This window comes from Mandrillus leucophaeus, unplaced genomic scaffold, assembly GCF_000951045.1.
Source record: "Mandrillus leucophaeus isolate KB7577 unplaced genomic scaffold, Mleu.le_1.0 Scaffold187, whole genome shotgun sequence".
Classification (NCBI taxonomy): domain Eukaryota; kingdom Metazoa; phylum Chordata; class Mammalia; order Primates; family Cercopithecidae; genus Mandrillus; species Mandrillus leucophaeus.
In genome coordinates, this window is record NW_012101887.1 from 429,117 (window position 1) to 455,536 (window position 26,420).

Genomic DNA, 26,420 nt, shown 5'->3' on the forward strand with positions numbered 1-26,420 from the left:
GTCTAAATAGAGCTAAGCATTTAATTTATTTTCTTCCTCCTTCAGGGGCAGTTTAAACCTTAGCACCAGAGCAAGGCCCAGGGAGAAGCTGAAGCTTTAGATCAGTATTTTTGCTAATGGCCTCTTTTGAAAAGGATTCTATATATGCAACAATTCCTTCCATCTCATAATTGTGCAGGGCAGGTATGACATATGGAACATATGTGGCAGAATGACATTGGTAATAAAAGTGGGTGAGACAGGAACCCAAGGAGGTGTTCTTACAGTAAGGAAAGGCCTAGATTCCAAGAGCAACACTTTATGCTATTCCTCTAATGTATAAAATACAGGAAAAAAAAAATGCTAAAGGTTTAAAAGATGTCTGCTTAACAGTTTCAAGCTACAAAAGGCAATTATTTCTATGGGAGCTGCTAACCTCTGTGGCTTCAATCACAGTTTAACATTGATACCAAAAATCTCAACATGTCCCGTGCTCCTTTTCCTTGAAATCAACTCAATTCATTCCATTCTCTCCCTACCTGGCTTTTTTATCAAATTACTCTCCTTTCCATCCCTTCTGTTTTATAGCTGGACTTGGAACAACCCAGGTGGTCTCCTTCCTTAGTTACATGATAGAAGACAGGGAGGATATGGACTAGTCAAGATATTTTGCTATGCACTTTGGTTCCCACTAATCACGCCTCAATCTTTAGCCATACTAACCTGTCATTCCTCAGTCTGAAATCCTTCTCCCTTTTATTTAAAATCACAAACCTGACTCATCCTGCTTCTTATATTTTAACATCATTTGTCTCTCAAGTTGAAATGGAAACTTGTTACTTACCTTTGTAGGCCCTGTAGTAACTAGCTTGTCAGTGTTGAAATAAAATCTCTCACCCTTTAACTTTTTTAATGGGGCTGGGTGGGAAAATTTTCAGTGATAAGTGTGGACCTTGCTCTGATGCCAAAGTTTGGCGATCTGAAAGGGAAAATGAGAAAAACTGTGAACATCTTGTAATTCTGTCTAGAGCCTAGAAGCAATGTACTTAACTAGGACCACGATGGAGGATTTATAACTTTTGGCTTCTTCCACTCTGCTTTTGTAAAATCTCACGTCATGAATTTTATTCCTTTCACTCCAGAATGAGGGAAAAAACAAAACAAAACAAAACAAAAACACACCCCACAAAACTCAAGCCTACAGTTTGAAGAATTGTTAGAGAGATGAATATGCACATAGTAAGCATTGCCTTAAAGCAGATGTAATTATAATGGTACTTACCTTTCTGGAAAGTACAGCCTGGGATGTACTGAGACTGAGGAGGTGTGTGTATCTGTGCAATTTAATTAGATTTAGGACACTTGAATTACTCGGAATTCCTTCAAGCCAGTTTTCCTGAAAAGAATTCTGGCTTGATATACAGCCAGCCACAGTTCGGTTCCAATTATAAGAGTTAGCAATTACTGAATACTTAAGTGTATGCAGGTACTGTTCTAATTAATCCTATAAAGAGTGGGCATTATTTTTTTCCCCATTTTCAGTGTGGGAAACTGGCACTTAGAGATTTAATAACTTACCAAGGTCACACAGTGAAACAGAGGCAGCCATGATTCATATCTAAGTAATTTGTTGTAATAGTCTGTGCTTTTATATTTTTAAATTGACTCATTTCAATTTGAATTACATTTTTCGAACATATTTGGTCTGTACAATTCCTAGTAACTATTATAATCTACTTACACGGATTCACTTATAGGTGATCTAATAGGTTAATTAAAGGCTGTGGTGACGTATGCCTGTAGTCCCAATTAGGAAACTGAGGCAGAGGATCACTAGCACCTAGGAGTTTGAGACAGCCTGGGCAACACAGCAAGACCCTACATCGAAACAAAATTAAAAAACCATAACCGAATATACAAGTGGCTTCTGCCTACTTATCTATACTAGCCTAAGAGTTTGATGTAGACAGCTATTCAAAATCATGTATTTGTTTTTTTAAAAAAAACCCATTTGGAAATGTTTTTGGGTAAGTAAAGAAAACAAATAATATTCATTACCCAGACAACTGGCTTTCAGTACCATGTAATAGTTGAAATACCTTCTGCAGTTTGATAGTAATGGACAAATAGCTAAATGTATCAGGATGGCATTCAAAAAGCCATTTATAAAGGTTTCTAGAGGGCAAAACACATTCCTTAACACTTTTAAAGCTAGCTACTAAGTTTTGGTTTTTGTGGTGCCTTTTTCTTAAAAAAGCATAGGTTTGCCTATCATATTTTGCTTAAAAAATTAGGCAAGTAAGTTGCAGCTTTAATTTGATATTAGTCATGATGGAATAAGAATATTCAAAACAGGTGCTATTCTAGCTCTTTTGAAGATGGTTTATTTTACATAAAGTTACTGTGAAAGGGAAAGAAAGTAATAGAAAAGTTTTAATATATTTTGTTTTCACATTACACTTTTTAAATAAAGTTAAACGCTTGATATGCTTCCTACTTCTCTTGATTAGTTAGCATTGAGAAATCAACTTCAAATGGTTAGAGAGATTCTACCAGGTCGTCGTCAGTCCATTCTTCCTAAGAAGGAAAAAAAGTGTGGTAAGGATAACACTGAAGCATAACCAGTATTGTTTACCTCTTACCTCCCTTTAGGAAAATGTTCTCCTCCTTTTACCCATGTGGATTACAAAAGATAAACCAGGAAATTTTGTAATAGTTCACTGTTAGTAATGTTGGCATGGTCTCACCAGACTACTCCAATGAGGAATAAAGGTTACAACTGTGACCTTCTGCCTCTGATTATTCACTTACCTGACTTGACAGAAAATTTGTTTTTAAAAGGGGGTAAGGGAAAAATCCTTGGAAAATAAGAAATAAAGCAAAAATGTAGTATGTATGCATATTGCTTCTGCTTTCTATGAACACAAGAAGGATTTTTCATCAAGCAAAGACAGAAGAGAGAAAAATCCCTTTAATAATGGACAACAGTACTGTACGTAAGGAAGTATGCAAAAAATGAAAAAACCCACAACTCTATAATGCTTATACTCTTGGAGAACAAATCTTAATAGTATAATCACACCAGAATGTGTAACAAAAATGACTTAGACTTCATCTTTGGAGTAAAACATACCTCCTCATGTTTGGATTTCTTTGAGACGTAATCATCATCTTCATAGCCTTTCCTCTTCTTCCTATAATTATGCAACTATCAATAAGAAATCTAATACCAGCCACAGATACTATAAAATGTAAAATAAACTAGCAAGGCTATATGCAATATCATGTATATACTGAAAAACATAGGCCTGGATAAATGGAAAAAGATGAAGAGTTATGGGTAGGGAAAATGATACTTTTAAAATCAATCTTTAAATTAAACGCAATTCTAATTAAAACCCCAATAAAATTTTTCATGGAATTTGTCAAGTCTAACACTGACCTAGGAAGAAGTGTGAAAAAATAGAGAATATAAAAAAGAACAATGTTGGAAGACCTTGTCCCAGTTATCTTCAAAGCATACTACAAAAGCTATGGTAATTAAAAGTGAGATATTACAAAAGCTATGGTAATTAAAAGTGAGATCATAAATCAATGATCAGACTAGATTAAGCAAAGTAATGACTATGCAGAAGTACAAATTTAATGTGTGATAAAAACTGTTTCAAATAACTAGGAAAAACATGAAATAAAAAATGAGCTGGGACCTGCCGGGCACAGGGGCTCACAATTGTAATCCCAGCACTTTAGGAGGCTGAGGCGGCAGATCGCCTGAGCCCAGGAATTTGAGACCAGCCTGAGCAATGTGGCGAAACCTTGTCTCTACAAAAAAAATAAAAAAATTAACCAACGTGGTTGAGCACCTGTAGTCCCAGCTACTCGAGAGGCTGAGGTGGGAAGATCACTTGAGCCCAGACAGCAGAGGGTACAGTGAGCAAAGATCGAGCCACTGCACTCCACCTGGATGACACAGACTTTCTCAAAATAGTGGGGGTATGGGAGCTGGGGCAATAATTAGTATTTGGAAAAAAGTTGTGAAAAACAATAGAATATATCATATATAAATAAGTACAATCAGCCTTCTGTATCCTGTGGTTTCCACATCTGTGGACTCAACCAATTGCGGATTGAAAATAAGGAAAAAAATTCTATCTGTACTGAACACGTACAGACTTTGTCATTTATTCCCTCAAGAATACAGTATGATAACCATTTACATAGCATTCACATTGTATTTAGGTATTATAAGTAATCTAGAGATGATTTAAAGTATATGGGAGGATGTGTACAGGTTATATGCAAATACACCATTTTGTATTAGGGCATCTGTGGATTTTGGTTATCAGCAGAAAGTCCTGAAACCAATCCCCCATGGATACTGAAGAATGACTGTATATAGAATCTATAAAGCACTACAAACCACAAAAATGTGGCCAGGCGCGGTGGCTCACGCCTGTAATCCCAGCACTTCGGGAGGCTGAGGTGGGTCGGGGTCAGGAGCTTGAGACCATCCTTGGCTAACATGGTGAAATCCCATCTCTACTAAAAATATAAAAAATAAAACTAGCCGTGCGTGGTGGCATGCACCTGTCGTCCCAGCTACTTGGAAGACTGAGGCAGGAGAATTGCTTGAACCCGGGAGGCAGAGGTTGCAGTGAGATCGCGCCACTGCACTCAGGCCTGGGTGACACAGCAAGACTCCATCTCAAAAAAAAAAAAAAAAAAAGCCAGAAAATTGGACAAGGGGAATAAATAAGCAACACAGTAGAAATATAAGTGACTGTTAAACGTGGAAACTTCAATGCCCCATAATCAAGAAAATGCAAATTAAAATACCAATGTAATACTTTTTCACTCAGACTAGCGAAAGCTAAGCATTGATAATTACACGTTGTACAATATGTATGAAAGATGCAAAGAAGAAGAAAATGTGACTTATTTCATAAATACATATGGATATATGTGCAGAGAAAAGGCTGGCAAAGGTAAACAACTGCTAAGTAACTTCTGAGGTCATGACAGATTTGGGTTTTGATCAAAGGGAACTTTGGTTTCACTTGTATTGACTGACAAGGACCAAACAGTTTTTGTGTCATGAAAAATAAAGGTAAAATAATTTTGAAGATCAAGGAAAACAAATATTTAGTCCTAAAGTAGCACTACTCATGGTAGTGAGTACCAGGGCTGTTCCATGAACAGTTTGCACAGTTTGCAGTGAGTTAAGTATAGGAATTGTGTTTGGAAGGTTTTTTTTTTTCTTTTTTTTTTCTTTTTTTGAAACAGTCTTGCTCTGTTGCCCAGGCTGGGGTGCAATGGCGTGATCTCGGCTCACTGTGACCCCTCCGGGGTTCAAGCAGTTCTCCCTGCCTCAGTCTTCCAAGTAGCTGGAATTACAGGCACCCGCCACCTCGTCTGGCTAATTATTGTATTTTTAGTAGAGACGGTGTTTCACCATGTTGGCCAGGCTGGCTGGTCTGGAACTCCTGACCTCAGGTGATCTGCCTGCCTCAGCCTCCCAAAGTGCTGGGATTACAGGTATAAGCCACTGTGCCCAGCCCTAGAAATTTTTAATAGTAATCTGATATAACTTTATGACTGTTGAATCTAATAAAACTTGAGCTTATGTTTTTAGTCTTCACTCTTCTAGTAATTCATTTTTTATTGAATTTTACACAAGTATACATCTAGTGAATTTTTTTTAAAAAGTCCTTCACAGTTTGAGAAGCACCCCTCAAGTACTCATAGGTATTCAGAATTTGCTTGGCCCACCCAGTACAAGGCAGATGGCACTCTGGAATAAAATGTAAGCTATGGTAGTTAGGAATTCTGGATTATGGTCCATTCAGTTACTTAGCTAGAAAAGGCAGGATTAATAGTTCAGTGGTCTAATCCAGGGGTGGATAAACTTTAAAGAGACAGTAAATATTTTAGGCCTTGCAAGGCCCTATAATCAGTTTCTGTTTCAACTACCTAACTTTTCTGCTGTATCATGAAAATAGCCATAGGTGATACATAAACGAATGGGTGTGCTACATTCCAAGAAACTGTTCTAAAGACAGCTAATGGGCTGGATAGGCCTGATAGGTCACAGTTTGCCAACCCCTGGTCTAATCTCATTTCAAAATCAATGCAAAAAGAACATAATCAGTGCTGCAATACTTTTATTCATTAAAGCCAACATTACTTCTCTGTAACCACTCTGAAAAATTCCTGTTACCACTGAAACCCGGGAGTGAATGGAATCCACCAATTTCAAATTCTGTGCTAAATCATGCTTTGTCATTATAGCTCTAACTATAATAAAACAACCTCATATTCTGCACACTTCCTAACTCCCTAGATATTCCCCGACTACAACTGTATAGGTAAGGAATTTGAATCATGTGTATTTGACATAAGGGCCTTGGAATGCTGTTCTGGCTTTTCATAGGTATCAAGCAGCACATATTCACCAATTACAGAAATAATACCTCAATACATCTTAAATATAAAATGCCACAGATAACTCTTACTAAATTTTAACAAATACAGTATAATTTTAAGTAACAAAATGCATTCCAAAGGAAATAGAAAATGACAGTTTAATTAATCCTAGTACCTGTCCAAATTCCCAACTGCTTAAACACCTAAAAGAGAAAGTTTAAGTGGATCTTTCAATTTACAAAGCATGCATTGCCAATTTTATGGTGATTTCCACATTCAGCTTATATATCAATTAAGAGACATTAAAGGTGTTATGTCTAGCTACAAGAAGAAATTAAATAGCCTATTTTCCTACTGTCAATATAAAGTTTGTCACTGAAAGCAAGTATGCCAACTTTCCCTACTCTAGCTAACAGAAGTCTGGAACAGCATATTTGTTCCTCAGACCAGGTATCACAGCTTCAGAGAGACCAAAGATTAAAAGGACAGGAAAAGGTAAAAGGATTCCTTTGGAAGACCCTGATCCCTGAAATCCCATGAGAAGTAACAGCACAGAATGGCCTGCAAGCCAAAGAACATATGAGTCACAGCAGGATCAGAACTGCACAGTGAATGCCAAACTATTAACTTAATCTCATTAGAAATGTCCATTCAATAAAGAAAATCTGATTTAATGGATCAGTCAGCTTTCCTCAAATGAGCAAACACCAATAAAATGATTTACGAACCAGTTGGACTGGGTGACAATTATGTCTATTGATTAACACTGTCACATCAACTTACGTGATTACATTAAGTGCAAGCTCAGCAGAATGACATCGCTCCAACTTCTGTTTCAGAACAGCAACTTCTTCAGATCTGGGTGGTTCATACTTTTTTACTAAGTTTCTCATGCCTATGTGGATACAAAAAAGAATTTAAACTGAATAAGCAAACCTTCTTATAGTAGCGGAGCTGGTTACTTTTCCATTTTGTTATAGGAAACAACAAAACACCCTGCAAATGACATGGTTATTCTTCTCAGGATTTGCATCATTCTGCATTTCACTGTACATTAAAATCCAATAAGCACTGCATGTTTAGTTGAAGTAATTATGGCTCTCTGCTGTTTAGCCCATATCATATATAACATAAAGCACACTGTATAATCTAGTATTTTTTGCAAATCCTACTGGGGTCACTTCTTGTTCAGTTTTAAGACTTAAAAAAAAATCCCTAAATGATTTAGTGAACATGTTTTGTTCTCTATCACCAACCATCTTTGTAATATTCTATTCCACAGATAGTGGGCCAACAGTCTACTTCCTCTTTGCAAAGTAAACTATTATTACACAACATGCAATAAAGGAAGGATGCTTAGTAAAAATTTGTTAATAATCCTTTGCTTTAACAAAAAGCAGACCCTATACAAAAATGTCCACTTCAGGTTAAAAGCAAACTACTATATCAGTAACTTTATAATTGCAAAAGCATCCTCTAGCTGATCTTGTTATTCAACTATAATAAACCAAAGAATACCAATTTCAACATTAGGGGAATAATGAGAGATCCAATGAGCTTATTATTACTGTTAGCCAGCCATGTGATCCAAATGACTACACTAGTGACCTATTTCATAATGCAAACAAAACAGTATTTTTAATTGAATTAATACTTGTAACTCAACACCCTTAGGACAGTATCTGTGTTCCAAAAATTACCAATATCTTAGTAGCATTAAACTTCTGAGTGTTTCATAAAGAGCTGTTTTTATTTCATTTTAAAATAAGTGGAGCAAAACAAAGGTATTGAGAAGAAATCAGTAAGAAAACTAAGCTATGAAATGAGTACATTGGAATAAGACCTCCTTTACCTACTAAGTTCTATGATCCTAACAGCTACAGTCAAATCACAATTAGCTTTTAAAGTGAACCCCCTAGTGGTATAACTAAAGACCTACAGTTTATAATTCATAAACCACAGCCATCATTCTCCAAGAAGGAAGCCCTCAGGATCACTTCGAGCAGAGAATCAAGAAATGATAGAGATGCCCTGAAGCATCTTAAATTTTAAAACAAAATATGTAAAATGTATACCCATTTACTGTCATCGAAGATCAAGATTTCAATCTTGTATTTTACTGGTTTAACATTTAATTACATTACAAATTTAATTAACAAGAACAATTTACACAAGGTTTGGAAACAAACATGATTGACTTTTTTTTTTTTTTTTGAGATGGAGTCTGACTCTGTCATCCAGGTTGGAGTGCAGTGGCGCAATCTCTGCTCACTGCAAGCTCTGCTCCCCGGGTTCATGCCATTTTCCTGCCTCAGCCTCCCGAGTAGCTGGGACTACAGGTGCCCACCACCATGCCCGGCTAATTTTTTGTATTTTTAGTAGAGATGCGGTTTCACAGTGTTCACCAGGATGGTCTCCATCTCCTGACCTCGTGATCTGCCCACCTCAGCCTCCCAAAGTGCTGAGGTTACAGGCATGAGGCACCGCACCCGGCCACATGATTGACTTTTAACCCCAAAGAGTAGCTTAGCAGCCATGACCAAGTGTGCCATGGGCAAGAATGAGGAATGGAGAATGCTGGTTAATTCAGCCAATAAGTAGAGATTCTACTCAACTCAGGACAGGGTTTCTCAACACCAGCACTCATAACGTTTTGGGCTGGATAAATCTTGGTTATTCAGGGCTGTATTATTTTCCCAACCTTGCTATTAAAATTATCACAAACGTGACGGCTTAAAACAACGGAAATCTATTATCTCATAGTTCTGGAGCCCAGAAGTCTGAAATCTGTTTCACTGCGCCAAAATTAAGGTGCTGGAAGGGCCACACTCTCTCTGGAGGCTCCAGGGATAAATCCATTCCTTGCCTGTTCCAGCTTCCAGTGGCTGCCTGCTTCCTTTGGCTTGCAACCACATCACTCCAATTTTCAAGGCAAGCATCTTTAAATCTTTCTCTACTGTCTTAACGGTGCCTTCTCTGAGTGTGTCAAATCTTCCTCTACCTTTCTCTTAAAAAAATAATTTATCTACAAAATAGAAGTTACAAATTTAAACATTATCCTTATTTCCCATTACATCTTTTTCAGTGCCTAGTATGTTTCTTTATTCTTTAAAAGGATCCTGTTGTCAATCTCTAAATCCTTTCTAAATCGGACTCTATTTTCACTCTTTGCGTAAGTTCTATATATATGAACACTACTTCCTTCTATGTACCTTCTATTTGTTCTAGACCAATGTGTCTTTCATGCTTCCATAATACAGTAATTCAGTGAAAAGAAATCTAAACAAAAATCTATGTTGTATTTCTAGTTAAACACCAAGATATTTATTTAGAAAGGAGCTTTGTACTGGAAGAACATTTTGTAAAGTGTTCTCATTTACTTACTTTTCATTATATCTAGTAACTGTGACAGGCAAGTTCTGTTCTCTCTCAGCATCAGACTCTCTGATAAATAACTGGTAAAGAAAAGAAAAAAAAATGTAATCTATTGAAAAGATAACAGCACATTGAGAAAACATGACATCATAAATTATTTTCCTCCATCCTCATCAAAGGCAATTAAAAAATTTTTAAATTTATGAATGTATAATCTATAACTCTTATGTTTTAAGGATTTATTAGCAATTACATTAAAAGATGTTTATGTTTTAAGTTTAGTGACATTCAGGTACAACCTTTCAGAGAGAAAATAGTATGTAAGTAACAGTAACAGTCAGTACTTGTAACATTTATATCTTTTAATATAGAAGCCCAATGAGTCTAACCTTACTTTACAGATGAGGAATCTGAGTTACAGGGATGAACAAGTCATGATCTTGTAACTTGTCCAAAGTAATAAAGCTAGGAAGCAGCAAAACTGGAATCTGGCAATAGTAAGGATTCTCTGTTCCCTTAATATGAAAGCCATTTTACCTATAGTTGCACTTTTGGGAAGTAACAGACATTCAAACCAACCACCTAACGCTTTATAAATCTATTACATCTTATTTGCATCAAGTCCAAATCAAAGGTGTTAAACTTCTTTATCAATGTGATATAAAATCCAAATTACCTGTTTTTCTCAGAGCTGACAGTATGAAAATATAATTTCTATATTTAAATTTTTAGTTACTCTGAAGTTTTACATACCTGAACTTGACCTATAATTGATAAAAGCTCAAATGAACAGATTCTCAAAGTATTAAATAGTTTTTCAAACACAAATGCAAAACAATTATTTTTCTCTTGGGTGTAATAGTTACAAAAATAGAAAGCAATGCTTTAAGAACTCTTGTGTCTTTATCCAGATTGAAATTTTATTATAAAGTTTTGATAACTGTTTGACATTACATCATCATCATCTATTGTGGGAATAAATTTTGGATCTGAAAATCAAGAACTCTCCTGACAACTATAGTAAAAAATAACTAGTTTTTTCCTTTCCCTTTCCTACCTAAAATTACTCCCATTTTTGTCATCTTCCTTTATTTTTTCTTTTTTTTTTTTTGAGACTGAGTCTCGCTCTGTCGCCCAGGCTGGAGTGCTGTGGCCGGATCTCAGCTCACTGCAAGCTCCGCCTCCCGGGTTCCCGCCATTCTCCTGCCTCAGCCTCCCGAGTAGCTGGGACTACAGGCGCCCGCCACCTCGCCCGGCTAGTTTTTTGTATTTTTTAGTAGAGACGGGGTTTCACCGTGTTAGCCAGGATGGTCTCGATCTCCTGACCTCGTGATCCGCCCGTCTCGGCCTCCCAAAGTGCTGGGATTACAGGCTTGAGCCACCGCGCCCGGCCTATCTTCCTTTATTTTTACTCTTCATTTCCGTTTGATTTCTTAAGCATAAGGATCATAGGTTTGGTGCTAAGAGCTGGCTGACTACTCATTAGCTCTGTGAAGTTAGCAACTCTTAACCTCAATTTTGAATTTGAATTTTAATATTGTGGTGTTTTAATAAAATCCACAGGCAAATAAGAATACCTAAAGTAGCAGATGAGAAATAAAGCTCTAAATCTACAAGAAAGAGAAGAAAACCCAGAAATAATGGTAATAATCCTATGATTAATAATCTGAGGCATTATCCAGACTCTGACAACAGCACAGGGGCTTTCCCTTTTGAAATGAGCAATAAATGTAAACCCCATTTCCACATATCCGAAAAATTTGCCTATAAATCAGCTGTAAGTTAAAAATGTTTGGAAAGCATTTCCCTAAAAAGGGGGGCTGGGAAAGGCCCAATGTCTAGTCTCTGGGAATGTTACAAAGGCCTATTAAATTTGCACGGAGCCAAAGGTATCACAATTTCAATTTTGCCTACCTGGAATTATACTGAACTAAACTTCTAAGATGAAATAAACTCATCTGGACCTTAGGATGCTTCATCCCACTCTATGAACTAAAATCTCATCACTGAAGAATTTATATATGCACTATATACAATGCTTCAAGATTAATCAGACTTTTGGTTATTTGAACTGTGGAAAAGAGGACTTTTGTTCCCTTACAGAATGAAGTCCGCAGGCCAGGTATGGTGGTGTGCACCTGTCACCCCAGCACTTTGGGAGGCCTAGGCAGGAGATTACTTGAGTCTAGGAGTGACTGAGATGAACCTAGGCAACACAGAGAAACCCCAACTCTACAAAAAAACAAAAAGATTAGCCAGGGTGTGGTGGTGTGTGCCTGTGGTCCCAGGTACTCAGCGAGCTGAAGTAGGAGGATCGCTTGAGGATGGGAGGTTGAGGCTGCAGTGAGCTATGACTGTGCCACTGCATTCCAGCCTGGGTGAGAGTGAGATGCTGTCTCAAAAAAATAATAATAATAACCAACCAACCCCCCCAAAATTAATGGAAGTCCACATCTTAACTCCATATACATCAATAATTTACATGACTGTCTTTCGTAACGCAGAGATTTATCTTACTCATTTTCATATTCCTAAAGTGTAGTACAGTGCATAGTAGTACACAGAAGGTATTTAATAGATGTTTGCTTAGTAAATAAGTGGAGATTTAAATCACTTTGGGATTAAATATATATATTTATATACAGTTGGTGAGCTGTGTTTGCAGAGAAGAGGCATATCATAAAATATAAACCTACAATCCCTTATCCTAGATGCAGATGTGTTGTGAAATTCTTAAGTATTCATGTCTTAGAAAAGTTATCTGGTGCATATATTATGAAATGTGAAATACTCAAGTGATGTCTATAATCAGGAATATTAAGATTTCTGCAAGGGAACACAAATATTCCTATTAAGTGAAATAAAAACTAAATACAATCTGCTCTATCTGCTGCCACCTTATCAGTGGATTCTGAAATTATGGATAAGGGATTATAATCATGTAAAACAGTTTTAATTAACTTTAGGAAGTTTTATCAGCTTTCTTCCTCAGCTATTTCTAAGAATGAAATCAAGCAGAATCTCAAAGGTCATAAATTGAGAAACTTAATACAGAAACTAAAAATGTCTAATTGGCTGCTAGCTTGTGCTTCAGTTAGTTAACAATATTTAACTTCCACGTGTCATACATGCTCTACAGAAGGGGAATAAAGATAAAACAAGGCAGACGTATTTGCTGCACTCAAGTTGCTCACCAGTTCACAGGACCTTCTAAATTTGTCATATACTGATAGCTATATCAGTCTTTCAAGGATCACCTGGTTTACTCCTACTTTAATCCTAAATGTATCCTCCTCTTAGTTCAACTGTATTTTTCATGATGTTTAAAGACTTCCTTAAAAGGCAATTTCATTTCTTCTTTTCACCAACCATCCCAGCCACAAGGAATATTAAAGATTATAGTCAGAAATGATTCTATGAATAAATAAACTCAGTGACTGAATTTGACCTAAGTTAAAACACTAATTCATACCTTTCCATAGTAATTCCAGCCCTGGAGGCACTAGATAAAATGGCAGTCAGGGCAATTTGGGAAGGTGTGTATAAAAGGTAGGCATCCGTCAATGCAATTCTATTAAGAAAGTCATCAGCTGTTTTCCTCAAAATCTCTGGATTCTCCAATATGGGGTAGCGGGTCTAGAAAGAAAGTTTGCAAATGTTACCATTTCTGAGGGTTTAAATGGAGTATAACAACAGTTTAAAATTACACAACTCATATTAAGAAATATGTGCTATAACATATCTAAAGTTCCCAGCACAGTACTTGACAGTGTCCTCAATTTACATTAATTCCTTCTCTTGGTCCTTTTCCACCTGAGTAGGAAGGGGAAGGAAGGGAAGCTCTTAGAGATTCCACTGAGTCTAAAGTAGGGCCAAGAAATACATATTCCCAGGTAAATGCTTCTCTCAGGCAACCCAGGTGATTCAAATGTAAGGCCACATTTAGGAATACACCTTGTTTTTATATGAAATTCCTTCTACTTAAAATTTACTTTCAGGAAGAAGTAAATAAAAATGAATCTCAATTTGATTAGAACACACTAGACTTCAAATTCCCACAGAAAAAGTTTTAAAATATGCCCAAGAGATGTGGAAGACCTCCTATTTCCTGACAGTTCTTCATACCCTATAAAATAAACCATAAATCTGAAGTCCTCAGATATCCATGTTCGACACCTAAAGCAGTAGGAAAGCTTTTCTACACTCTGAAATAAAGTATTTAAGAGTCAATTGTACAAAAACGCCTCGCCTGTGATATGAGAAATTAAGACCCACTACTCTGACCACAATGCCTCCCTTTCTAATATATTTACTCATTTATTTCACAGCTGTTCTTCCTCCTCTGAACCTTTGCTCACTTATCTCTCTACTTGCTCCCACTCACCAGTGTCCTCTGCTCCTCATTTCTCTCCTGAATTCCCTGCCCCGATACACTGCCAACAAATTTCTGGAAAAACCAGAAGTCGAACAGTGGTTGAATCCAACAAACTTCGCTTTGCAACTATACCAAGATTTCTGAGTACTGCCAGAGAAAACAATACGAGCAGAAAGTCTGGAAATGTTACTGTAAACTCATATTCATTGACCTCAGCAAGGCTCTTAAACACTGCCAAGCAACCATAGTATTTCCACAGACAGTTTACTCTCCCATTTTTCAGTGACTGCATAAATATTTTCCATCTGTCTTAACATCTTTGATAATTCTCAGCAACTCCATCACTCTCAGAAAACTATTTCTTACCAAAGAAAGGCGCTATTTCCTGCCAACACCAAATCCTGAAGCATAACAGTATCTTAAGCCCATAATTTCCCCTTTTCCACTGTTAAGAGAAAGAGCTATTATTCCCTCTAAGGCCAGTTCTTCTACCTTGCTTCCAAATCCCATGCCAACCCCTTCCACCTTACTCCAAACAGACTATTTTGTATTTCATCTTTCTCTCACTACTAGCTCTTTGCATCAGTATTTAAATGTGCATCGGTCTCTTCCATAAAACAAAAAACAACAAAAAAAAGTATCAGCCAGTCAGAAACTTGGGGGTTCTTCCTCTGTCCTCATCTCTATATACAATCAATCCTCATGTTCTATTGATTCTACCTAACTACAGGCTGAGCATAAATGCAAAAAATTCAAAATCCGAAATACTCCAAAATCTGAAACTTTCTGAGCACTGATATGACACTCAGGAAGTTCTCACTGGAGCATTTCAGATTGTGGATTTGGGATGCTCAACCAGTAATCACAATGCAAATATTGCAAAATCGGGGAAAAAAAAAAAAAAAGTGAAATCTCAAATACTTTTGGCCCAAAATTTTTTAGATAAGGGATATTTATCCTGTATCTCTGAAGCCCAGGAAGCTCTTTCTGTATCCACAACCTTCATACGAGTGAAGACCACCACCATCCTTAGCTTGGACTCCTTTAACAGGACCCCGTTATTCACTTAATCTATTCTAATCCATTCTCCACGTTATGCCTGACATATACAGATGCACAGTAAATACCTGATCCATAAGGTTGCCAACATGATCTTTTAAAATTGCAAATCTAATCATGCCACTCTCTAAATTTAAACCTTTCACTGGTTTCTCTTTGCTCTATTCAAAATCTGTAACATTGTCTCTACAGTCTAGACTCTGCCTTCCACTCTGGCAGCAGCTGTCTGTGATCTCTTCCCCCTGCATTGCTAGGCTCTGTTCAGGTTGTTTAGCACAGAATGGTTTCTTGAATTTGCACTTTTTACCAGGGAAGTCTCTGATTGGAATGTTCTTCTCTCTCCTATTCCTACTCTGAATTGTACTTTAAATGATACGTTCTCAGAATGTTTTCCTTAGCTCTTAATCTGTTATCTCCCTCTAAAATATATTTTCCCCTCTGTATTATTGAGCACAATGGATACATGGTTGTCTAAAACCTTTAGATTGCAAGGTTCACAAAAGTTGAGACTGTTCCTGTCCTGTTTCTGGTTACATCCTCAAGCACAAAGTTTGGCACACAGAAGATACCCAAATTGAGCCACTGATCTAATATGAATGAACCAGTTCCTGATTTCTGTTTGATTCAACTTTGACTATCCAACTTCTCTTTTAGAGCCAAACAAAACAACTTAAAAGTTACTTCTGTCAATGTTTGTTTACTTATATTATTGATGCCTACATAGAGACTCAAGTTCACAAACCTCTAAAAATATAAGTCACTTAGCAATCTTCTAGTTTAAGAATTTTTTATGGTTTAAATCAGGCCCAGATCCATGACAATATAATTCAAAGTTAGAAGAGGTATCTTAAGCCTCCATAATAAGCACCGTTCTAAACTCTCAATGGTCTTCATTACATCCCTGGACGTAATGAAGATCACTTAAATGAGAAACTCCGTAAGTCCCACCCAACCATCTGAGTTAACAATTTCTCCAGATGACTGATGATGCCCACTGAAGTTTAAACACAACTGCCCTAGATAACCAGGCCAGACCCACAGGTCGTATCCGTGCTCTAACAATGAGGATGACTATGAGTTTTAAAATTTTGGATTCTTTTTGTTAAAGAATAGGAAAGGAGAATGTAGTATTAGTTTATTTTGTATCAAATTTACCTTTAAGTCGATGAGAAAGCCCTCAAATGGTCTGTAAGGATTGTGGACAATAAGGTGGAAATTAAGTTGCTGTATAAGAAGTAGTTCATATTCCAGTATCTGTTCAAGTGCCTTCTCCTGTCCAAGAGGACTCTCCCGAAGGTTTCCAACAAACTGAGGACTAGATACATTGAATTCATCTACTTTGCAGGCCAAAAATGCACAAGTGAGCCTAGAGGAAAAAATGAAGCGGCAGGGGGCGGGGTTGGGGTGGGGCAGAAGAACATGCATATACTTTGAGAAGTATCTAAATATTTTATTTCTAAAAGTATATTCTATAATTGCCTAATATTCAAAAGTGACTGCTAGACATTGCAAGAATTTTTTTTTAAAAGATAGTTCCTGTTCACACTTCATTAAGAGACATAAGACAAACTATAAATAGGTCAAACCAATATTGCCATGGCATTCAAACATCACTGACTCAATGACAGTGTTATGTAGTACAACCTAAATATCTGGAAAAACAAATTAACTGAGGAATAAGAGCACTTTGTATAACGTAGATGGAATAGTTAAAAATAAAGCACATATGTACCATATAAGTATGGGAAGAAAAGTAGGTTAAAGGAACATTGTGGAAGGCCATCGGTGGAAGTCTCTAAGGGCATCTGAATAAGAGACTATTATTTAAGGGACAAATGTGTGAAATTCACCTGGCCAATTCATGCTGTTCAGTATGAGAGAACAGTAAGAAAGCTACTGCAAAAATCAAGGTTGGCACTGAGATCAAGGGCCTAATCTTGACTGATGGAAATGGGAATCAAAAAGAGAAAACAGGTACAATGTCATTGAGAGCAAGCTCTTTGATGAGTCTCATACTAATTTCATCTTTAATGATAGACACAGTGCTCAGCAGACAGCAGCAACAACAGACCTTTGTTCAACTGAAATGAGTAGGAAGCTATAGGATCCGTAAACTGACTGGATGTGGGAGGGGCCACTACAAATGATTCTCAGTCTGAACAACTGGAAGAACAAAGGTGTCAAATAGAGATGTTAGAGAAGTAGCTAATTTGAGAAAAACAAAATTTGAATCTGGACAAGTTGAAGTTCAGATGCCATCAGAATTACCGAAGTACAGGTAAATAGAGATCTTAAGTTCTGAATTAAAAAAAAAAAACAGAATTCAAGTCTAAATTACCCTCAACTCTCTCCTCCCAAAAAAACTCAAAAGAGTATAAAGGTCTTCTTAAATGAAAACAATATATTAGACAGACATACTCACATTATTATCCTGGGGTGATATTCCATTACTGAGTTATTAAGATAAAAACGTTTGAAATACATACAAGCTGTACCCTAAGGGTTATAAAAAATATATCATTAGGATCTATTCACAAATGTTAAATGTTAAATTGTGTGAAACAGAACTTATTTATGGAAAGGTTTCTTTGTAGAGATTACCCAGAAAAATACTAATACTCATTAATTCTTCTTTAATCAAAATAAATTGTGATGAATTACTACAGAAATGCCATAGCCAAAAGATCCTTTCCCATCCTTTGCTTGTCTATCCCTAGCCTACCCTGGCTAATCCTTCCTATGGTCACTGGATTTAAAAATACGTGAGTGTGTATGTTTTAGAAGTCAGAGTATCAAAAATGTCCTGAATTAGATAAATTCAGGAAGAAAAATACAAATCTTCACAGATTAACCAATCTTATAAAAATAATGACAAAAAAACATGAGCAAGGCAATAAGCCTTCTCTCTAAAGCCACTACATATTTGTGATATTGCTTTGTATCCATTCCCATGATTTGTGATCACTGCTGCCAACTGAATGGCAGAAGCAGCACTACCATTTACTGAATGCATACCAAGTGCCAGACTCTGTGATAAGCACAAAACTATCATCATGTTTTAACCCTTACAACAGCTTGGTGAAATATTGCTATCTCTACAGAGAAGGAAACTGAGTATCAATGAGGTGAACTGACTTATCTAGGTCACACAGCTAATAAGGAACAGGAATGAATTCAAGTAAGACCTGCCTGTACTTTTAACCATTATATCATTTGGCTGGAACCAATGAAATAACCACTAATCTATTTTATGATAGAAAAAAGAATATTTCCTTTTAAGTATTTTAAAAGTTTAGTTTTGTCATTATGTAAAACAAAAAATTATTCACCAATGATAAACATGTTATTTAAAAATAAATTCCATAAAGAAGTTCATTAAAGGATTTTTTTCTTCATTTGATAAGATCACTTAAATTTACTGCCTCATTTTAGTTCTTTTGTAAGAATAAACCAAATCTGAAGATATAAACTAATCAAGTATACCTAAAACTCTCTCTGAATCTTTGATATCTCAGATGAAAAAAAAATTATAAATTCTATGGACTTAATATTTTCAACATACTTCAAATTTTTTTCAACTATAAAAATGGAGATAATTTCCCAAAAGATTATTCTCTACTCGGTCGTAAGCTAGTCACACTGTATAACTTTAAAATTTAACAGTCTTTTACTTAAGATACACTTCTATATTTGTTCTTTACAACAAACCTGTGAGAGAATAATAAAGACATTTTAAACACCCTCCCACTCTAGCTTTTTTATCTTTCTGCTTTTTAATCTCAGCTACCTGTTTCTCCTTACGGTTGCCCACCCCAGCAAAAAACAAACAGGTCCTCAGAACCATACATCTGAAGCAATAAGACAATCTTTTTTAACCAAAGATAAAACTCCAGCTTCTACTAATTAAGGCTTAAAAAAATCTTATGGTATCAGTTTCAGCTGGGGCATATGATTACCAATTATGAAAGAATGCATTACTTCAAACATGTATTGGGTGTCAGAGTTGGAAAAGCAAGTAGTCTATGTTCTAGTCCCAGTTCTATGGCTCACTAGTTGAGAACTTAGAGGAAAGTAATTTAGTTTGTTTCTTTCTTTATAACATTACCTGACCTCAAATTTTTTTCTGACCACAAAATGAGACTTGAAATACTTTTGAAGATATGATACAGCAATTCATGAATTAAGGCCTGAATTGAAAAAGATATAATGTGCCAAAAACTAATTAATTGTAACTAACGTGAATTTTTAAGACTAGAGTGGACAGGGAATTTAGAAGAGGTCAAATTTCACAAGTCAACTAAAGGACATTATATTTCATCACTACTGTAACTTACCACAACAGACCTTGGCATTGCTGGCTTAAACACCGAACAGAATTCCAATAACCTTTTCTCATAGTATTTGCAGAGTGTCATTTCTTCATGAGGCTCAAGAAAGACTGGATCATTCGGAAGAACCTTTAGATCAACAATTACAACACAAGTTCAATGAATTCAATGAATTAAACAATTGTAAAACATTTTTCTCTATCCAGATTAAATTTAGTTTATATCTCCAACGAAGGGGAATATATCACGCCTCGTTTTCTTTATAGATTCGCTAATCATTACACAAAATAGCTGTAGGAAAATAATAAACTAAAACTGTACCATCATTTCACAACTTTTCGGAATGTCAGCTAGACCTTTGCTTCATTATATAAACAATCACGATAGGCTATGTGCATATGCTCACAGCTGTGATATCATTATTTACAAATTTAAAAGTAGATAGACTTTTTACAAATATGATTGGAAAGCTTCCAACATTCGTTTCTCGGTCAGTCATTACGACACAAGTTGTAAAAAAACGGCAAATGTTTCAATAAATTTCTGTTATTTTAAGCTACCCAGTCTGTGATGATTTTTTTAAGGCAGCCCTTAAGGAAACTAATTCAGGTGCTAAAATCAGTGATGTGAATTAAAGGTAGAAAGTAAAGTAATTCAGTGTCAGTAATTTGGAGGCACTGAACACTTGCTGGAGTGGAGCTTGTAAGAAAGATTAAACCAGTCCTAGAGCTGTAACAGAAGGGACTTGGCTAGCGGGCCACAGTCCAAACCTTATCTTCAGTCACTTGGTTTGTATTCCGTCGCCGGTCTCCCGCCCTCATCCAACCCATTCACCACGAGGTTGCTAGAGCGCTGTTTCCAGAACGGAAATCTGATAAGGTTAGCTTCCCATTTTAAATATTTCAAAGGTTCCTCATCCTTTCAATGGAAATTTCAAACGCCTCACTTCCACTTACAAACAAGTTCCCTTCCTACCCTCTCCAGCCATTCCTGCACAGGTACTCACATTCGGCCACATACGACCACAAACACGTCCACGCACCAGCCCTGTAACTTCTGACCTCCCTCCCACTCTGCACGGTAGTTCTGACTGCCTGGAACGTCCTTTCCCCATTTTCTCCGCATTGGCTACTGGGAAAAATCTTCCCCAACATCACCGCTTGACAACTGAACGGCTCTTGCCACGCACTACCTTAGCACACTACCTACTCTCTTCTTCACCACGTTACAAAGACTGGTTACTTGTCTGCCATTCGACCACGGGGATGGCGTTGTTCGTCTTTGTACCCACGGAACCTCGCGAGGTGCTCGCTTATTTTAATAGATAAACGTACTCCGCGCCGCAGAGGCAGAGAAATGAGGGAGTGAGACTGTCCTGGGAGCCAGAAGAGCTGCCGCAGCTGCTCAAAATTTAGTGACCAAGCAACTGGGTAACCGTCGGGAAAACCTCACCTTCCCGTTGGCCACCGCTTTGCATCTGAATTTGCGGTTGGCGTCGGCCCGCAGTCTTGCCAGCTGCTCCTCACTGGAGAAAGTCCAGTGCCGCTTCTGGCTACTGTTGTGGTACATTGTGGAATCGTGACCAGGTCCAGACAGCCTGCAGGAAACAACCCAAACGTAGCAGTGCCGTGGCGTAAAGCAACCGAGCCCCCACCAAGGATCTCGCGGAAGCCTACGGCGTCCGGCCAGCCGGCGCGGGCGCGCTGACGTCACGACTGCGTGTCCAGCGCGTACGCAGTCGCATTTCCGGAGCGGACTAGGAAGAGACCTTATCCTGGGTTCGTTAGGGCGCCCTCTGAGACGTAGGTGGGCGGAGCCTACGGAACGCTCCTCCCGGTGAGCCTGGGACATAGCTCCGCCCCTTCCAGGCAAGATTTAAAGGAGAAGCCCGGCAGGAATGTTCAAAAGAGGCATAAACTGAGGGTGTGGGGTAGGTTGATGTAAATTCACAGGGTGTAATCAGAAATTAGGAAAGGACTTGGTAGGGTGTTCATTTTTAAATGGAGGCCTCACTGAAGTTGACATTTGTGAAAAGGCTTTTTCGAGTTGAAATAGTAGGTTGATCAATCATGTAGGGAGATCATGGGGCCCAGAAAGAATAGGTAAGATCTTCAGGCAGAAGCATTCCTAGCCCTTTTCAGAAGGAGTTTGGAGATCAGTGTTCTTGAAGTACTACCAGAAATCTCTGAGAATGGAACATGGCTGAAAAACTTGAAGCAGTGGATGTGTATTGGCCCTTACAGTTTGCCACTTTTGTTGCCTTGTCTATTCTTTGTGCAAAAAGCACTTTCCCTTCTGTTGATAACTAGCCAATCCTCTCCCCCTGTTTTCACCTCTGAAGCCAGGATGTATGGTAGTTTTAGTTTTCTTGAGATTCCCATCTTCATTGCCTCTAGAGAATCTTACAGTAAGCTATCATGAATATTAAGGTATTTACTAGTTTTTAAATTCATAGGACTTTCAAAATTGCAGGTGAGATCCAAAATTTACATTGATTCTGAAGTGTCCCATTTAGGCATACCTTATTCTCTCATGTATTTATTATATATCCAAATTTCCCTATGGCAAATAGCTTTTCTAAATAAATAAATAGAAAGAGAAAGATGATGAGACCTAGAGAATTTAGGTCTTGAAAAGCCTAAAAAGAAGTGGCAGGATGGCTTTAACTCTGCGTTCTATGAAAATGTTTTTAGAGGCTTAAGATAGGGAAAGTCTTTTCTTGTTCATTTTTGTTGGGTGCAGTTGAGGTTAGAGTTGGCCACAGTTATTTGAATTCCTCCAACTTATGCCATTTGTGGTTTATAATTTTGGCGATCCACACACTCAACATATGTGGCTAATCTGGTGTGGTAAATTGGCTAAGAGAGAAAAAGAGAAAGAGAAGATTGAAGGGCATGGCAAATTGATTACAACGAATTGTAAACAACCTAAAATGTTGCATATGGGGGAAAGAATAATTTAATGGAGAAAAACATTAATGGTACAAAAGATAGGAAAATAAGTGATCTAGATAATTAAATGTCTATATAAAGTATTAGACTCATGACAGTTATATATATCATATAAATTCTTTTCATTTTGTTTTTCTGAAAGATATTTGACAACTCCTTAGTTTTATGTAAAGGAAAATAGAAATAGGCATTTAAAAGAGTTGGCAGACTATGATTTCTACAGGGATATGAGTAAAATTTCTGAATGTCACTTAGGAAAAATATATGAAAAACTTGGCATTGCTGGTGTAACTTTTTTTAAACCTTGAACAAATTTTAGTTCATGAAAATTGACATTGATCTTATTTTTCAGTTGTAGTAGGAACTGGGCTGTGTCTAAATTAACTGTCTGCAGAATACAATTGTTGCTGATGCCCTAACATTAAGGCTCATGTATGATTTTTTTTATTAAAGTAAGCAGACTGGATGCTGTGATGGTCTCCTACTTAGCCTGATGTGCGAAAGTGTTTCTTTGCTATTGCTACCACAGGAGGCACACTGGAATGTAGAACTTGTGCATTTACCTATTTCCATTTCTAGTTTCAACTAAAAAGCAGCAGGTGTTTCTCTTCACTTCTATTATTTTTACTTACTTTATTTATGGAAAATTTCAAATATAAAGAATACAGAGAAATATATTTCAAAAATTATCAATACATGGCCAATTCCCTTCTACCCCCACTCACACCTCCATTAGGTTTTTTTCTTCTTCTTCTTTTTTGAGACAAAGTCTTGCTCTGTCACCCAGGCTGGAGTGCAGTGGCACAATCTCTACTTACTGCAATCTCCGCCTCCTGGGTTCAAGCCATTCTCCAGCCTCAGTCTCCCGTGTAGCTGGGACTACAGACTCATGCCACCACGCCTAGCTAATTTTTGTATTTTTATTAGAGATGGGGTTTCACCATGTTGGCCAGGCTGGTCTAGAACTCCTAGCCTTAAGTGATCCACCTTCCTGGGCCTCCCAACTCCATTAGTTTTAAATCACAATTTCCCTGCTACTAAATGAAGATATTTCAAACAAGAACAAACCAGCTAACCAGATAGAACCTATTCTTCCTAGAAGAGTAATAGGGAAATTCACAGCTTGTTGACAAAGATATTACTATTTCATTAGACACTACTCAGAAGTGAAATGTTAAGAAATATTTCAATGACTTTTAAAAGTAAATACAATCTCTTTTATTGTGCTGCAGTTGTTAAATTGTGCTGTGGTATGTACTTGTAGACAAATTCCAAATATTCTGAGTTGCAGGCATTGCCTGTAAACTAACGGTTACCAATCAGAGATTAGGTGATACTGAGCAGGTGTCATCTGTTTGGCTACCACAGAAATGCCCTGTACTTATCCACATGCTATTCCAAAATTTCCCATAAGAGTATTAGGATTTCCTTTCTCTTGCTTCAGGACAGTCTTCCTTCTTCAGGCTCTACCTAGTGATCTTAATGTTTAGGGAAAAATAAAAGTGAAAAGGTTATATTGCCTGATCTTAGGAGAAAAGGAAGAAAAAGGGGAATTAAAAGTATATGGGAGTTACCAGTAAATACATTTGCAACTGAAATAATTTTACAGTCTAATATAAAACATCTTATAAAGTGGCCAGATTAATTTATAGTCCTCGTTTCTCAAATGCATCAGCATACTCATGTTCACACCATTTCTGATTTCAGGGACACACACACACACACACACACACACACACACACACAAAAGGGGGATAAAAGAGACTAAACCACATCTATGCTCACAAAAAAACACGATATCTTTCTTACTTTAAAATGTAACATAAAACTGTATGCCCTCAGCTACTGACATGGATTTCTGACATTTAAAATACAGCTTTACAATGAGTATTTAGTAACCTTTTGCAGTCATATTTGGTTAATATACAATTAACAAATTTGTATTTGCAGCATTGGCTGCAAAATCCTTTCTTAGTTTTATTCTCAGTTGTCAAGTTACAACTAACAGAAGAAAAGGAGTCGCCTGAAGCAAGTACCTAGTTTCTAGAAAACAGAGTACTACTAAAAGAAGACAAATAAAAAGAACAAATAGCATTTAGAAAATATCATTGATCTATATGTGACCCCCTCAAAATTGAAATGCTTTTTCTTTTGCTTTAAGACTATTTCAAATTAAGGCATAAAGAAGACATGACAACGTACTAAAGAGAAAATCCTATAAAGCCATCTTCAATTCAGCAAATACTTAGTAAATCACCACTATACACAAGGCCTAGTATCAATTGTTAGGTGGTAGTGATATGGTGATGGGGTCACAAGAATGACTATCTCACAGTTCTTGTCCCAGGGTTCTTGGACTCTAGTAGAATTATAGCATGTATGAATACAATCCCCTCTCAACGATGGTAACCTTGGATAGGGCTGACACACACTCTCTCCTTTGACCAAAACTATAATCAGGCTTTTCTCTGAGTCCTCTGCTTGACTAAGCCTGATCTTGGGCTTTCCTTTCTGTTCTAGTACAGATTCTCCTCGACTTAGGATGAAGTTACGATACAAAAAACCCATCATAAGTTGAAAATATTCCACGTGGAAAGTGCACTTAATATACCTAACCTATTGAACATCATAGCTTGGCTTAGCCTAACTTAGACATGCTGAAGCCTAGCCTACCTTAAACATGCTTCTTGTGATTGCATGGTTGACTGACAGCTGCGGCTCACGGCCACTGCCCAGCGTCAGGAGCGGGTATTGTATTGTGAATCACTCGCCCAGGAGAAGATCAAAATTCAAAATTGGAAGTGTTTCCATTGAATATGTATGGCTTTTGCACCATCATAAAATCAAATCGTTGTAAGTTAGGGACCATCTGTAGAATCCAATTGGAGCAAGAATCCTGCCACATCACTTTAATGAATATCCCCTACCCTTGGTATCAGACCACCCTCAATATCTTGTCACCCTGGCCTGCCTTCAGCAATAATCCCATCAGGTCAGTTTAGCCAGAAATCCTTTATCCTTGGTGTTTACTCTTAGTAATTTTCCATCCATTGCTCCCCACCCTGCTTCTTGGTTATAAATTCCCACTTGTCCTTATTGGAGTTAGAATTTAGTCCAATCTCACTCCCCAACTGCAATACCTTACTGCCGTGGTCCTGAAACCTATCTCCATAGCTGACTTTGAAAAGGTCTGTCTCACCATTCTTCACAAGTATCATTAATAAAGCATTCTTGAGAAAGTCACTTCAACCTACCTTACCCTAAGTTTCATCTCTTGCATAGTGAAGAAAATAGTTGTAACTACCTCATAAGGTGGTTGTGGGGATTAAATTAGTTAATACATGTGAAGATATAGCAGACTAGTTGACTTCTATAAAATGTTTTAAATTGTTAGTTATTACTTCGTTGACACATGGCATAGGCTAATTGGAAGAAATAATATTTTTGTGAATTTGTATTGATACTGAGGCAGAGGGCACTGTCGGTGGATAGGATTTGCTTGAGTAAAGGCAAAGGGCCACAATGTACAGGGTGTCTCTAAGGACTAGGAAGTAGAATCGCTTGATTGATTGATAAGAGGGCTTTGAATGTCAAACATTTTCAATGGGAGAATGAAATGATCAGAATTGCATTACTTTAATCTGGAAATTATTTGTGACTGTTTTGATAGTGAGGACTTTATAAACCCTCATTAAAATAACTTGAAATAGAACAGGGGGGCAGGGCGCGGTGGCTCAAGCCTGTAATCCCAGCACTTTGGGAGGCTGAGACGGGCAGATCACGAGGTCAGGAGATCGAGACCATCTTGGCTAACACGGTGAAACCCCGTCTCTACTAAAAAAAGTACAAAAAACTAGCCAGGCAAGGTGGCGGACGCCTGTAGTCCCAGTTACTTGGGAGGCTGAGGCTGGAGAATGGTGTAAACCCAGA

The 26,420-nt window shown here is 37.3% G+C and overlaps 1 protein-coding gene across 4 annotated transcripts; it reads right to left on the reverse strand.

Annotated features, from left to right (window-relative positions):
- Positions 1 to 762: 762 nt before the first annotated feature.
- CCNH (cyclin H) lies at positions 763 to 21,344 on the reverse strand. Of its 4 annotated transcripts, none has more exons than XM_011977995.1 (9): positions 20,992 to 21,344; positions 19,546 to 19,668; positions 17,634 to 17,707; positions 16,367 to 16,577; positions 13,250 to 13,413; positions 9,787 to 9,857; positions 7,186 to 7,297; positions 3,113 to 3,173; positions 763 to 958 (listed from the first exon to the last, which is right to left on the reverse strand). In XM_011977995.1, exons 1-9 carry the CDS (start codon positions 21,106 to 21,108, stop codon positions 914 to 916), a joined length of 978 nt encoding a protein of 325 aa, XP_011833385.1. In that variant the 5' UTR covers positions 21,109 to 21,344; the 3' UTR covers positions 763 to 913. The 4 variants fall into 4 exon arrangements, with proteins under 4 accessions (XP_011833385.1, XP_011833386.1, XP_011833387.1 ...); XM_011977996.1 differs by lacking the exon at positions 763 to 958 and adding an exon at positions 2,339 to 2,556; XM_011977997.1 differs by lacking the exon at positions 763 to 958 and adding an exon at positions 2,339 to 2,556 and having other exon boundaries at positions 20,749 to 21,284.
- Positions 21,345 to 26,420: the final 5,076 nt, after the last annotated feature.

Bases quoted from the DNA above. Each gene is read 5' to 3' on its own strand.
- CCNH (XM_011977994.1), bottom strand. From the start codon at position 21,108: ATGTACCACAACAGTAGCCAGAAGCGGCACTGGACTTTCTCCAGTGAG. The intron at 17,708-19,545 runs GTAAGTTACAGT...TATAACCCTTAG, and splicing joins CAATGCCAAGGTCTGTTGTG to GGTACAGCTTGTATGTATTT. The intron at 9,858-13,249 runs GTATGAATTAGT...TTTCTTTACCAG, and splicing joins GCTGGAATTACTATGGAAAG to TTATTTATCAGAGAGTCTGA.